The sequence below is a fragment of the Marmota monax genome, unplaced genomic scaffold (genome assembly GCF_021218885.2).
Source record: "Marmota monax isolate L192 unplaced genomic scaffold, Marmota_monax_Labrador192_F-V1.1 WCK01_AAM20220418_F8-fsc00171, whole genome shotgun sequence".
In the NCBI taxonomy this organism is placed as follows: domain Eukaryota; kingdom Metazoa; phylum Chordata; class Mammalia; order Rodentia; family Sciuridae; genus Marmota; species Marmota monax.
The window spans coordinates 1554020-1569896 of NW_026694658.1; the positions used below are offsets into that span (position 1 = coordinate 1554020).

Sequence of the window (15877 nt, forward strand, 5' to 3'; positions counted from 1 at the left end):
TAAACTACGAATAAAAATCAGGTAGCCAGGCACGGTGACACATGATTGTAATCCCAGCAATTTGCTTTTTTTTTTAAATATTTATTTTTTTAGTTGTAGTTGGACACAATATCTTTATTTTACTTATTTATTTTTATGTGGTGCTGAGGATCAAACCCAGGGTCTCGCACGTGTGAGGCAAGCGCTCTACTTCTGAGCCACAACCCTAGTCCCTGCTTCTTTTCTTTTTTCCTGGAAAAGCCCCTGACTTTGGCTAGATAGAGTTCTTTTTTTTTTTTTTTTTTAGTTGTGGTTGGATACAATGCCTTTATTTATTTATTTATTTATTTTTATGTGCTGCTGAGGATTGAACCCAGGGCCTCGCATGTGCTAGGCGAGCGCTCTACCACTGAGCCATAACCCCAGCCCAATAGAGTTCTTTTTAATCTGTTATTTTAGAAAGCTATCCTGTTCCATACTTATCATGGTGAATCTTATCTTTTATAAAATGAGAGTTATTCTTATTTTCTGATTATGAAAATAGTACATGCCCATTGAATTGGTATGGATCTTAAATGTCCCTCAAAGGCTCATTTTCTGAATGATGGTTCCAGCTGATGGTGCTACTGGGAGGTGGTAGAAACTTTAGAAAGTGGGAGGAAGTAGGTCTTTGGGGGCAATACACTTGAAAGGTCTATTGGACCCCAGGTCCTTCCTCTCTCTGTGTCTCTCTTTCTCTCATGGATGCCATAAGGTGAGTAGCTTTGTTCTGCCATGTGCTCCCTGTCATGATGTACTGCCTCCCCACAGGCCCCAAAGCAGTGGAGCCAGTCAACCATTGACTGAGACTTTTGAAGCCATGAGCTGAAATCAATCTTTCCTCCTTCAGAGTTGATTATCCCAGGTATTTTGTCATAGTGATGCAAAGCTGACTGGCACAGCAAATTGGTACCAAGAAGTGGGTTCATTGCTATGACTATAACTGATGATGTTGTTCAGAAGTCTTTAGAATTGATTTGCAGGAGCAATTTGGAAAAATTTGGGGGAAATTTGTTAGAAAAGCCCTAGAACGCTATAAGCACAGCTCAGTGGGTGATTCCAGTTGGAGCCCAGAAGACCAAAATGCTGATAAGAATGGGGACCCTAAATACTGTACTCATAAAGTTTCAGATGGAAATGAGGACACTCTTGGGAAGACCAGAAGCCATTTATGTTACATTCTGGCAGAGAACTTTATCTACATTTTGTTAATGGCTTGAGACTTTGTGTGAGGCTGAGTTTAAAGGTGATGGACTAGTTTGTCTGGCAGAAGAAATTTCAAGACAGCAGAGCATTCATACAGCACCATGGGTATTACTGGCTATGTTTAGTGAGATTTTTCAGTGCAAATCTGGAGCAAAAAGCAGAGCAGAAAGATTTGAAAAACTTATAATTTCGTCAGAAAATCGCTATGTTTAAAGTTGCAATTGATCTGCAAGCAGTTGCTGAAGAGATTAGTGCCATTAAAAAGAAGGCTCAGGGGCTGGGGATGTAGCTCAAGCGGTAGCGCGCTCGCCTGGCATGCGTGCGCAGCACCACATACAAACAAAGATGTTGTGTCCGCCAATAACTAAAAAATAAATATTAAAAAAATAAAACCTCGGCGGGCCCCGCCCCCGGCCGGCGGCGGCCCTGCGCGGCAGTCGGGGCTGCAAGCGGAGCTGCGCGGAGGGCGCTACCGGCGGGCCAGGGAGGCGGGCTGCGCTCTGCCTTCAGGGCTCTAGTCCGTGTACCAGGGTGCGGGTAGCACCGCGAGCACCTTGGGCGGGACCCGGGCACGGGGCCCCGGTATCGGGACCTCCCGCCAAGGCGCCAGGACCATGGCGCTGCGCGCCCGGGCGCTGTACGACTTCAGGTCGGAGAACCCGGGAGAGATATCGCTGCGGGAGCACGAGGTGCTGAGCCTATGCAGCGAGCAGGACATTGAGGGCTGGCTCGAGGGAGTCAACAGCCGCGGCGACCGCGGTCTCTTCCCGGCCTCGTACGTGCAGGTGATCCGAGCCCCCGAGCCCGGCCCGGCTGGCGACGGCGGTCCGGGCGCCCCTGCTCGCTATGCTAATGTGCCGCCCGGCGGCTTCGAGCCTCTGCCGGCCGCGCCGCCCGCCTCCTTCAAGCCGCCGCCCGACGCCTTCCAGCCGCTGTTGCAGCCGCAGCAGGCGCCGCCGCCAAGCACCTTCCAGCCGCCCGGCGCGGGCTTTCCGTATGCCGGGGGTGTACTGCAGCCGTCGCCTCAGCAACTCTACGGCGGCTATCAGGCCAGCCAGGGCAGCGACGATGACTGGGACGACGAGTGGGACGACAGCTCCACGGTGGCCGACGAGCCTGGCGTGCTGGGCAGCGGCACCTACCCGGACCTCGACGGCTCGTCGTCCGCGGGCGGCGGCGCTGCTAGCCGCTACCGCTTGTCCACCCGCTCTGACTTGTCGCTGGGCTCCCGCGGTGGATCAGCTCCTCCGCAGCACCACCCTTCGGGGGCCAAGAGCTCGGCCACGGTGAGCCGCAACCTCAACCGCTTCTCCACTTTTGTCAAGTCAGGTGGGGAGGCCTTCGTGTTGGGCGAGGCTTCGGGCTTCGTGAAGGATGGGGACAAGCTATGCGTGGTGCTAGGGCCCTACGGCCCCGAGTGGCAGGAGAACCCCTACCCCTTCCAGTGCACCATCGACGACCCCACCAAGCAGACCAAGTTCAAGGGTATGAAGAGCTACATCTCCTACAAGCTGGTCCCCACGCACACACAGGTCCCGGTGCACAGGCGCTACAAGCACTTCGACTGGTTGTATGCGCGCCTGGCTGAGAAGTTCCCTGTCATCTCTGTGCCCCACCTGCCCGAGAAGCAGGCCACTGGCCGCTTCGAAGAGGACTTCATCTTCAAGCGCAGGAAAGGCCTGATCTGGTGGATGAACCACATGGCCAGCCACCCAGTGCTGGCACAGTGTGATGTCTTCCAGCACTTCCTGACCTGCCCCATTAGCACAGATGAGAAGGCCTGGAAACAGGGCAAGAGGAAGGCCGAGAAGGACGAGATGGTGGGTGCCAACTTCTTTTTGACCCTGAGCACACCGCCCGCAGCAGCTCTTGACCTGCAGGAGGTGGAGAGCAAGATAGATGGCTTCAAGTGCTTCACCAAGAAGATGGATGACAGCACGCTGCAGCTCAACCACACTGCCAATGAGTTCGCGCGCAAGCAGGTGACGGGCTTCAAGAAGGAGTATCAGAAGGTGGGCCAATCTTTCCGTGGGCTCAGCCAGGCCTTTGAGCTGGACTAGCAGGCTTTCTCAGCAGGCCTGAATCAGGCCATTGCCTTCACCGGAGATGCCTATGACGCCATCGGCGAACTCTTTGCCGAGCAGCCCAGGCAGGACCTGGACCCAGTAATGGACCTGTTAGCGCTGTATCAAGGGCACCTGGCCAACTTCCCGGATATCATCCACGTTCAGAAAGGAGCTCTTACCAAAGTAAAGGAGAGTAGGCGACACGTGGAAGAAGGGAAGATGGAGGTCCAAAAGGCTGATGGCATTCAGGATCGCTGTAACACTATTTCTTTTGCCACTTTGGCTGAAATTCACCACTTCCATCAAATTCGAGTAAGAGACTTTAAATCACAGATGCAGCATTTCTTACAACAACAAATAATATTTTTCCAAAAAGTGACCCAGAAGTTGGAAGAAGCTCTTCACAAATATGATAGTGTTTAATGACTGGACATTGGATTGTAAACTTTTTTCAGTTCAAGAATAATTTCTACAGCAGAATAAAAACTGCTGTCAAAGAGCTATTGCCAACTATCAGTGGTAGTACAAGGATGGTTTTGTGTTCAACTGAAAGCCAGCTGAATATATAATTATGTAGGAGAGAAACCATTAATATGGCTATATCATAGAAACAGTACCACACATTGTAACTAAATTATACTATGTATGCCTACACTATTTGCAGATGACATGATTCTATACCTAGCAGACCCAAAAGGGTCTACAAAGAAACTATTAGAGCTAATAAATGAATTCAGCAAAGTGGCAGGATATAAAATCAACACGCATAAATCAAAGGCATTCCTGTATATCAGCGACAAAGCCTCTGAAATGGAAATGAGGACAACCACTCCATTCACAATATCTTCAGAAAAAATAAAATACTTGGGAATCAACCTAACAAAAGAGGTGAAAGACTTATACAATGAAAACTACAGAAAAGAGAGAAATAGAAGAAGATCTTAGAAGATGGAAAAATATACCCTGTTCATGGATAGGCAGAACTAACATCATCAAAATGGCGATATTACCAAAAGTTCTCTATAGGTTTAATGCAATGCCAATCAAAATCCCAACGGCATTTCTTGTAGAAATAGAGAAAGCAATCATGAAATTCATATGGAAAAACAAAAGACCCAGAATAGCAAAAACAATGCTAAGCAGGAAGTGTGAATCAGGCGGTATAGCGATACCAGACTTCAAACTATACTACAGAGCAATAGTAACAAAAACAGCATGGTACTGGTACCAAAACAGGCGGGTGGACCAATGGTACAGAATAGAGGACACAGAAACCAATCCACAAAACTACAACTACCTTATATTTGATAAAGGGGCTAAATGCATGCAATGGAGGAAGGATAGCATCTTCAACAAATGGTGCTGGGAAAACTGGAAATCCATATGCAACAAAATGAAACTGAATCCCTTTCTCTCGCCATGCACAAAAGTTAATTCAAAATGGATCAAGGAGCTTGATATCAAATCAGAGACACGCCGTCTGATAGAAGAAAAAGTTGGCTACGATCTACATACTGTGGGGTCAGGCTCCAAATTCCTCAATAGGACACCCATAGCACAAAAGTTAATAACTAGAATCAACAAATGGGACTTACTCAAACTAAAAAGTTTTTTCTCAGCAAAAGATACAATAAGAGAGGTAAATAGAGAGCCTACATCCTGGGAACAAATCTTTACTCCTCACACTTCAGATAGAGCCCTAATATCCAGAGTATACAAAGAACTCAAAAAATTAGACAATAAGAGAACAAACAACCCAATCAACAAATGGGCCAAGGACCTGAACAGATACTTCTCAGAGGAGGACATACAATCAATCAACAAGTACATGAAAAAATGCTCACCATCTCTAGCAGTCAGAGAAATGCAAATCAAAACCACCCTAAGATACCATCTCACTCCAGTTAGATTGGCAGCCATTATGAAGTCAAACAACAACAAGTGCTGGCGAGGATGTGGGGAAAAGGGTACACTTGTACATTGCTGGTGGGACTGCAAATTGGTGCAGCCAATTTGGAAAGCAGTATGGAGATTTCTTGGAAAGCTGGGAATGGAGCCACCATTTGACCCAGCTATTCCCCTTCTCGGTCTATTCCCTAAAGACCTAAAAAGAGCATGCTACAGGGACACTGCTACATCGATGTTCACAGCAGCACAATTCACAATAGCTAGACTGTGGAACCAACCTAGATGCCCTTCAATGGATGAATGGATAAAAAAAATGTGGCATTTATACACAATGGAGTATTACTCTGCATTAAAAAATGACAAAATCATAGAATTTACAGGGAAATGGATGGCATTAGAGCAGATTATGCTAAGTGAAGCTAGCCAATCCCTAAAAAACAAATGCCAAATGTCTTCTTTGATATAAGGAGAGTAACTAAGAACAGAGTAGGGTCGAAGAGCATGAGAAGAAGATTAACATTAAACAGGGATGAGAGGTGGGAGGGAAAGGGAGAGAGAAGGGAAAATGCATGGAAATGGAAGGAGACCCTCAGAGTTATACAAAAGTACATACAAGAGGAAGTGAGGGGAAGGGGAAAAATAATATAAGGGGGACAAACGAATGTCAGTAGAGGGAGCAGAGAGAGAAGAGGGGAGGGGAGGGGAGGGGAGGGGAGGGGGGATAGTAGAGGATAGGAAAGGCAGCAGAATACAACAGACACTAGTATGGCAATATGTAAATCAATGGATGTGTAACTGATGTGATTCTGCAATCTGTATATGGGGTAAAAATGGGAGCTCATAACCCACTTGAATCAAATTGTGAAATATGATATATCAAGAACTATGTAATGTTTTGAACAGCCAACAATAAAAAATTAAAAAAAAATAAATAAAAATAAAAATAAAACCTCTCTTTCCCCCCCCTCCCTTAAAAAAAAAAAGGCTCAGGAACAATAGGAAAAATACCTGAGGGCATCTCGGGAATTGGCAAGACCCAACCCAAGCCAGGCTCAAGAGTGTAAACTCCTTTCAAAGACTTTTGCTTTGAGAAGAAATCCCCAGGGTGCTCTGTTTGCACAGGGACACCTAGGGTATTATTTGCCAGGATTCATTTCCTGTATTCAATCATCCAGGCACTCAGAGTCCCCTGCAGCTGTGGTCCAGAAGGGCCCAAGTACTCCAGCCACTAGTGGTAGACCTTGGCATCATACACGTGGTGCTGATTTTGCAAGCATGCAGAATGTAAGAGTTACTGGGTCATGGAGGCTTCCACTCAGATTTCAAAGGAAAGCCTCTGAGGCTAGGCACTGTGTGAAAGGGTAGGGAGTCTCTCCAAGCATCCCCTGAGTGCTGTATGACACTGTGAGAGTGAAACTAAATCTGAAATAGAGACCCACAAGGTTGGAGATGCCAGGAAAGTGAAACATCTGCATCTGCCAAGGGAAGTAACAGGCAGCAAGCATAGCCAGCCCAAGAGAAGGACCATTTGGACTGCAGTCAACAAGGTCATAGGGACAGGGTTACCCAAACTCTTTGGAGCTCACATCTTGCCACTCTCAGTCCTGTAGCTTCATCTGACCCAGATGCCAGACATGGAGCTACAGGATTTAATGTTTGCCCTGCTGGGCTTCTTCCTTGCTATTTTCCTTTTTCCCTTTTGAAATGCAAATTTTTACCTGTGCCATTGTATTTTGAAAGTATATAACTTTTGATTTTAAGAGTTTGCCTTGAGTCTCAGAAGAAACTTTGGACTTGAACTTTTCAGCAACACTGGAACTATCCAGATTTTGGAAACTCTTGAAGATGGACTAAATGTATTTTGAATTATGAGTTAGATAAATCTTTAGGGGCCAGGGTCAAATGTTATGGTTCAGGTCTTGAAGGATGGTCCCCAGCCAAAGGTGCAACTGGTAGGTGGTTGAAAATTTAGGAAGTGGGGCCTACTTGGAGGAGGCAGAGGAGGGGCATGCCCTTGAAGGATATGCTGGGCCTTGATGCCTTCCCCCCAACCCTCTCTCTCTCTGCTTCTTAGCCACCATAAAGTGAGTAGCTTTGCTTTACCATGTGTTCCCTGCCATGTTTTTCTATTTCACCAGAGGTTCAAAAGCAGTGGAGCTAGCTAATCATGGACTGGAATCTCTGAAACTGTGATCCAAAATAAATTCTTCCTCCTTATAAGTTCATTACCATGGTATTTTGTCACAGCAATGCAAAGCAGACTAAAACACCCATAAACTGAAATTTGGGGAAAACAGGAAACTAGAAAGAGTACAAGGATAACCATTATTAATACCTTTAAATTTTTGTGGTTTTAAATTAATTTTGTTTATAAAGATAATGTATCATAAGAATGAGGTATCTGTTATGGAACTTTGGTTGAAACTACCCAGAAGGAGAAGTTCTCTTTCTGTGACTTACATCTAAAAGATAGAATATGGTGGAAGTTATGCTACATGACTTCCAGGGACATATCTTCCACTCAGTGTTCTCCTTTCTTTAGTCATTCTCCCTGAGGGAAGCCTACCACCATGTTGTGAAGACAGACAAGCAACCTTACAGAGAGGACCATGTGGAGAAGAACTGAAGAATTAGCCATGATCATGGTGACTCCAGATGATTTTTTGATTGCATCTTCTTTAGAGATCCTGAACCCAAACTGCTCAGATAAAGCTGCTCCTGCCCACAGAAATCCTAAGAGATAGTACAGATTTGTTATTGTTTTAAGCCACTAAGTTTTCCCCCCTATATATTTCATTGGTGCACTATAATTACACATAATAATAGGATTTGTTGTTATATATTCATATATGCACATGATTTAACAATATAATTGGGTCAGTATTGTTCCCCAGTATTTCCCTTTCCTTTCCATCATCTCTCCCCCCTGGTCTCTTTCCTCTCTTCTACTGGTCTCCCTTCCATTTTCATGAGATTTCCAACCCCACACACACAAAAAAACTTTCTTTTTTCCTCTGTGGCTTCCACATCTAAGAGAAAAATATATAACCCTTGACTTTCTGAGTTTGGCTTATTCTGCTTAACATAAGGCTCTCAACTTTCATCTATTTTCCTGCAGATGATGTAATTTCATTACTCTTTATGTAAACCACTAAGTTTTAGGGTAATTTGTTATGAAACAATACATTAACTAATACAAAATTGTTTTAGGAATCAAGGCTAAGCTGATCAGTATGTGGCATTCTCCAGGTAAAGTTTATTGATTCAAACCTAAGCATGTTACTAAACTGTCCCAATTAGAATCAAAAGGATAGACTTTTAAATAAAATAAAAAGTAGTTGGGTGAGCAACTGTATTCTACTTTCATAAACATGAAAACCTGTATTCAGATAGTGGTTGGTGCTGGGTTTCTGTTCTCCCGACTAAAAGGCTCAGGGGTCACTCCAGTTAAACTGGGCTAATTGGGCTGCAGGAAACAACCATACAAGAGACACAAATACCTTTTCTTTGGGGTCGCTCCTCTGACCCTAAGGGTCCACAGGAAGAAAGAGAGCAAGAACACAAGCTGACTCCTTTTATTGAGGAGAAGCTATTCAAATGAGGCAAGGGGTCAGGTTTCAGGGGGCTGAGTCTATCTTCATGATGTCCACTGTCAGCAGGTTGACTGGGTAGGCCACACCCAAGAGCACAGTAAGAGAAAGGAACACACACACAAGGCACTTCCGTGGAAAATTCTATCCTAAACAGGGCAAGGGGTTAGATTACAAAGGAACAGATGAGCATAGCTTCACCCATGAGGCTGTAGCAAGACACACCCATGCATGAGACATTGACCCTGGAACCCAAGAAGGGTGGGGAAAGCTCTGCCACATTTCTGCGACTGAGCGCCTCAGCCCCCAGCCGGGGAGTGTGATTCAGTTATGTACAAGATTGGTCTCCCACAGGTTGGCAGCTATCCAACAAGTATACTATGGTATTGCTCTGTTTAGCCTCACATTCTATGGTCCCAGATATTCAGGAGGCTGAGGCAGGAAGATCCCTTGAGCCCAGAGTTTCAGGGCCAGCTCAATACCCTGTCCCTTTTACTTTGTATTTTTTTGGTACTGAGGATCGAACCCCCAAGGGTGCTTAACCACTGAACTACATCTCAACCATATTTATTTTGAGACAGAGTCTGGCTAATTTGCAATCTTTCTACCTTTGCTTCCTGAGTTGTTGGAATTCAGGCAAGTGCCACTACGATTAGAATGGTTGGTGTTTTAAACTTTTATTGTATTTTTTTTCTTCATAGGGTATTCACATTTTTTTGAGACAACACTTACAAATCTGGATTTTTCACATAAAAATTCAGAGATATCCACACTTAAAAAAATTAGAAAGTCTATGGGAGAGTGAAGCAGGAGTGTCTCAAATTCTAAGCCAGCCTTGAGCAACTTTAATCAGATCCTGTATCAAAATAAAATTAAAAAGAGCAGGGGTATAACTCAGTAGGAGAGCACCTGCCTACCATGTTAAAGGCCCTGGGTTCAATCCCAAGGCCCAACCCCTTTTCTACCAAATTATAAGATCTATAATGTGAGGGCCCTACACTTCCAGGTAACTGAATGGCAGCTGGCCCCCATACATGAGGTATGTGTTCTCTGGTTTATCACAGTTCCCACCATTCTGTATTATTTTTCTCAAGGGGAAGGTACAGTTTAGTTTATATATGATCTTTGCTTGCAATATTGTTTTCTTATGTTTTTCTGTTTCTAAAGTTTTATCATTTTTATGAAAGACCCAAGAGGGCCCCATTTCAAGAAAAAAAAGTAAGATGCCCACTTCTCTGTTACCTCTCTGATCCCTGTGGACTTTTGAGCTTTCAATTTTTGTTTAACTTCTTTTTTTTTTTTTACTAGTGGTTACACACATAAATTGTTAAGAAGTATGATATGAACCAACATATTTTAAGACCACCAAGAAACAGTATCTATAATTTTACTCTTTCATAGAAAACAAAAAAATAAATAGAGTTGGGGTATAGCTCAGTGATACAGCATCCTTGGGTATTTCATCCACAATATCAAAAAAAAAAAAAAAAAAAAGCTGGATCTCAGCCAGCTGAACACATTGGTTATAAATTGTCATTTCAGAGATAGCCAGGTATAACACTGTTTAATCATGATCTTTGTCCGTTAAAACAGTAAACACCATTCCATTTTTTGTTTATTGCTTTTTTTTTGTGTGTGTGTGTGTGAGAGAGAGAGAGAGAGAGATAGATAGATACTGGGTATTGAACTTGGACATGCTAGTGTAGGGGTAAAAAAAATTAAAGTTAAAGTGTAAAAGACCAGGCATTATGGGGCTGGGGATGTGGCTCAAGTGGTAGCGCGCTCGCCTGGCATGCGTGCGGCCCGGGTTCGATCCTCAGCACCACATACAAACAAAGATGTTGTGTCCGCCAAAAACTAAAAAATAAATATTAAAAAAAAAAAAAAAAAAAAAAAAAGACCAGGCATTGTAAAGTTTCTAAGCTGCAAGGCCTGAGTTAAAAAGTAAAGGACCAGGTATTCTTAAGTTCCTATGCTACACCCCCAAAACCTGAAATTCCTGTAGCTGTTAGGACAATACCCGGAACTGCCCAGTAAATATTCCCCCTGACCATCTGGTTGTTTAATAACCTAGGACTCTGTGTGGCTAGGCACGTAGACATCGCAGGGCCTAAACCAATCAGTTTGAATGTACCTCCCCCTTAGAACTCACCTATCACTCCCTCAGGACCTGTTCCCGCCAATGAATGAACTAACCATGTTTAGGAATTGTTGTTTGATTTTTCACGCAGTGTATGATGATTTGTTAAAGGAGACTGTGATGTATGTAAAGTCCCCACCCTCCCCAAAAAGTGTACTTAAGCATTGCTCAACCCCTGTTCTGGGCTCTGGGCTGCTCTCCATTCTTGTGTGAGCACGGAGCCCCAGCGCACTGGATTGGATCCTCAATAAACCCCTTTTGCTGTTGCATGAGCCTGGGTCTCTTGGTGGTTTCTTCCTCCGACGTTTGCCGTACCCTTACACTAGCTAAATTGCTCTACTACTGAGGTACATCCCCAGTCCAAGAAAGTTTTTTGGCGGTGGTGGTGTTTTTTTCTGAGTTTTTGTTTATCTTTGGAATTTGGAAAGTCACCAGGATTCACTTGGAATCATCTTCAATCCCTGTCTTTCACACAATTTACATTCTATCCATCAATAAATCTTGTTGGTCCTACCTCCAAAATACAGGTAGAATCTGATTACTTCTTACTTGTTTATTGCTACCACCTCAGTTCAGGCCACATTGCCTCTCACTTGGATGACTGGGATAGCCTCCTGAAATGGCCTCACTGAATTCACCCTTGTCTTTTCTCTGCTCAAAATACACTGTTTCCGGGCTGGGGTTGTGGCTCAGTGGTAGAGCGCTTGCCTAGCATGTGTGAGGCCCGGGGGTCAATCCTTAGCACCATTAAAAATAAACAAATAAAATGAAGCTAATGTGTCCATCTACAACTAAAAAAAAATTATTTTCTTTTTGAGAGAGAGAAAAAATTTTTTTAATATTTATTTTTTTTTTTAGTTTCAGGTGGACACAAACAACATCTTTGTTTGTATGTGGCGCTGAGGATCCAACCCGGGCCGCACGCATGCCAGGCAAGCACGCTACCGCTTGAGCCACGCCCCCAGCCCCTAAAAAAAAATTCTTAAAAAAAAAAAAAAAAACTCCCATTTCACTCAAAGTAAAAATGGAAGTCCTTACAGTGGCCAGCACAACTTTAGATCCACACAATCTGAAGTTCCCTCTACCCTACCACTGCTCTGTGACCAGACTTCTTACTGCTCTCCTCCATTCTGTTCCAGCTACAGCGGTCTCCATGCTTTTCCCAGGAGCACTCTTCCCCAGTTGCCTCAACTATTAATCATCTTCTTCAAGTCTTGCCCAAATGATACCTTTTCAATAAGGCCTTCTGTGATGACCATAAATAACAGTGTAACTGGCCCTCCAAACCATTTATTTTGAATCGACTCCTTTCTCTCTCTCTCTCTCTCTCTCTCTCTCTCTCTCTCTCTCTCTTTTTTTTTAAAAGCACACAACACAGTCTATCACATAAACTAGTAATTACTATGTTTATTATTATTTCCTCTTGCTAGAATTTAAGTTCCACGACATTAGGGACTTTTGTCCTTTTTGTTCACTGCTCTACATCTGGTAACATGAACAGCACCCCCCACATCACAGGTGCTCAAAAAATATTTGTTGAATTGAATGAATAGAACATATATAGATATCCTCTGATATCTAAATATCAGGTTTACTGATACTGTTTAGGTTACTGGTTCCTCAATCAGTAACTTGGAGTCTAAATAATCTGAGTTTATTTTTCCCAAGTAGAGGGAATTCATGGAAAATTCTCAAAACACCAGTTCCCCTTTTCATATCCAAATGAGAATCCTAAACTTTAAGAAATTGTTTATACATTTGGTTCTCTCCTCCAAGCCATTCATCTGACTCAGCTTCATGGGAATTACTTGAAGACTAAGGGATAAAAGGGGTTCCTCTTCAATTTCCAGCATCATGACAAAAAATTTTCCTTTTACAAATCTCAAATCATTTCATTAGGAAGTAGGAGAAAGAGGAGATGGGATGGGTGTGATTTGTTTACCACCTTGGCCAATTCAACATCTGTCTTATATTAACTTTTTTACAAAACAATATTTAAAATATTCCTGACTTTTTAAAAAAAAAGTGGTTTAAACAAACTGCATTTTCTGCCCCAAATTTCCCTTTTTGCCAAAACTCCATTATAATAACTGTAAAGGTTTTTTTTAAGTCATAAACTAACAGGAATAAAGAAATGGCAGGCACAAAATTTTGATAATTGGAATGTGAGCCCTGCACCACCTCCTGTGGAAGCCTGATGGGTATTAAGTGCTTTAATAGACCTAGAAAAACACAAATGTAAGCCAGCAACAGAAAATAGAGACAACCTGATTCACGTCACTGAACTCATAAAAGGCTCAGAGTTGGTGGCACAATATGGAATTGTGGGAAAAAGAGAGGCTAAAACTGGAAGTATAGACTGAAAAATCTGATTAGGAAATATTAAGCTATCTGAGGCCCACCTGCCCACATCCTGCCAAGCAATTCTGCTTCCTTCATTCTGGCAAAAGAATGGAGATTTATTGGACACAGGGGGTAAAAGATGGGGTCTCTTGTCTGAGAATTACCAGATTCAGTGATAGGGGTTCTATAGAAAATAAGATATATTAAATGATTTTTTTTCAGTCTGGGAATTGAACCCAGGTAGAAGACATATGCTCTACCACTGAGTCCAGTAGCTTTTATGATAGATGTTAAGATCCTCCTGTTACCCTCTGCCATCTTAGCTTAGCTCCCAAAATACTGACAACCAAGTCTGTACCTTCCTGGTAAGAGAAGAGGCTTCTCTAAGGAGTTTGAACAGCCCAAATGAGGGAAAGAAAGCGACATCAAGTTTTCCTCAATAAAAGACTTGAGCTAGGTTACCATACACTTAAGGTCACGATCAACAAGCTCCATCCATATACTGAGCCTAGAGGCAACTCAGTATTAAATATATAAGCCCTCAACTAAGCATTGTCAGACATTAAATAAAAACAACTAATACAGAACACAGTGTTCAAAACAGACAGAAAAGAGCAACTTGGAGGAAACCCATATGATAAAGGAGAAGAAAACAAATGAAAAACTGTTACTCATGACACTGTCTCTGGGCTGAGCAGAGGTGAACGTTTCGAGGGCAGCCATCTATAACCTGTGAGCCCTGCACCACCTCCTGTGGAAGCCTGAGCCCGCTGTGCAGCTTTCTCCCTTTGTCTCATAACCATGTCCACCAAGGAGAAGGCTAATTCACCAGCTGCCTGGCTTAACAGATTCAGGAACAAGGAAAAGACTGTTCAAAAATGAGGCAGCACCAAATAGAAGTTAATGTGGAGTTAAGGAAAGCTAAGAAGGATGACCAGATGCTGAAAAGGAGAAATGTAAGCTCCTATCCTGATGTCACTTCTCCACTACAGGAAAATCATAACAACCAGGGCACTGTGAATTGGTCTGTTGATGACATTGTCAAAGGCATATACAGCAACAATTTGGAAAGCCAACTCCAAGCTACTCAAGCTACTAGGAAATTGCTTTCTCAGGAAAAACAGCCCCCCATAGACAACATAATCCCGGCTGGTTTAATCCCAAAATTTGTGTCCTTCTTGGGCAGAACTGATTTTAGTCCCATTCAGTTTGAGTCTGCTTGGGCATTTACTAACATTGCTTCTGGGACATCAGAACAGACCAAGGCTATGGTGGATGGAGGTGGTATCCCAGCATTCATCTCTCTCTTGGCATCTCCCCCTACTCACATCAGTGAACAAGCTGTATGGGCTCTAGGAAACATTGCAAGTGATGGTTCAGTTTCTGAGACTTGGTTATTAAATATGGTGCAAAAATATGGTGCAGTGGCCCCACTGCTGGCTCTTCTTGCAGTTCCTGATATGTCAACTTTAGCATGTGATTAATTACATAATCTTATCAGGACCCTTTCAAACCTTTGTTGCGACAAGAATGCTGCACCCCTGTTAGATTCTGTTGAGCAAATTCTTTCCACTTTAGTTGTTTCCTGCATCATGAGGATCTAGCAATATTAGTGGATACCTGCTGGGCTATTTCCTACCTTACTGATGGTCCAAATGAATGATTGAAATGGTTGTGAAAATAGGAGTTGTGCCCCAACTTGTGAAACTTCTGAGAGCTTCTGAATTGCCAACTGTGACTCCCGCTCCAAAAGCCATAGGAAATATGGCTGGAACAGATGAGCAGACTCAGGTTGTGATAGATGCAGGTGCACTTGCCATCTTTTCCAGCCTACAAACTGACCCCAAAACTAATATTCAGAAGGAAGCTACATGGACAATGTCAAACATCACAGTTGGCCAACAGGACCAGATATAGCAAGTTGTCAATCATAGATTAGTCCCATTCCTCACTGGTGTTCTAAGGCAGACTTTAAGACACAAAAGGAAGATGTATGGGCTATGACTAATTATACAAGTGGTGGGACAGTTGAACAGATTGTATATTTCCTTCATGGTGGCGTAATAGAACCACTGATGAACCTCTTAACAGCAAAAGATAGCAAAATTATTCTGGTTATTCTGGATGCCATTTCAAATATCTTTCTGGCTTCTGAGAAACGAGTGAAACTGAGAAAACTGAGGATAATGATTGAAGAATGTGGAGGCTTGGATAAAACTGAAGTTCTACAGAACATGAAAATGAGTCTGTGTTCAAGACCTCGTTAAAACTGATAGAGAAGTATTTTTTCAGAAGAGGAAGAGGAAGATCAAAATGTTGTGCCAGAAACTACCTCTGAAGGCTATACCTTTCAAGTTCAGGAAGGGACTCCTGGGACCTTTAACTTCTAGGCTATACAACCGAGGCATAAATTTTGTTGTGTACTGTATTCATATAAGTTTGTCTTACTGTTTCTCTACTGAGAGCTCTTTTAAAATGTGGTTTGTTATCGTAGAATTTTTTTTTTAGAGAGAGAGAGAGAATTTTTTAATATTTATTTTTTAGTTTTCAGCGGACACAACATCTTTGTTTGTATGTGGTGCTGAGGATCGAACCCTGGCCGCGCA

At 43.1% G+C, this 15877-nt stretch overlaps 1 protein-coding gene and 1 pseudogene across 1 annotated transcript; both read left to right on the top strand.

Moving 5' to 3' along the window:
- Nucleotides 1-1642: 1642 nt before the first annotated feature.
- LOC124078426 (sorting nexin-18-like) lies at nucleotides 1643-3961 on the top strand. Its single transcript, XM_046423219.2, is given in 3 exon segments — nucleotides 1643-2474; nucleotides 2477-2623; nucleotides 2625-3961. Coding segments are annotated over 3 exon segments (1872 nt in total). The 5' UTR covers nucleotides 1643-1838; the 3' UTR covers nucleotides 3714-3961.
- Nucleotides 3962-14072: 10111 nt separating this feature from the next.
- Nucleotides 14073-15661, top strand: LOC124078389 (importin subunit alpha-1-like; annotated as a pseudogene).
- The last annotated feature ends 216 nt before the right edge of the window (nucleotides 15662-15877 follow it).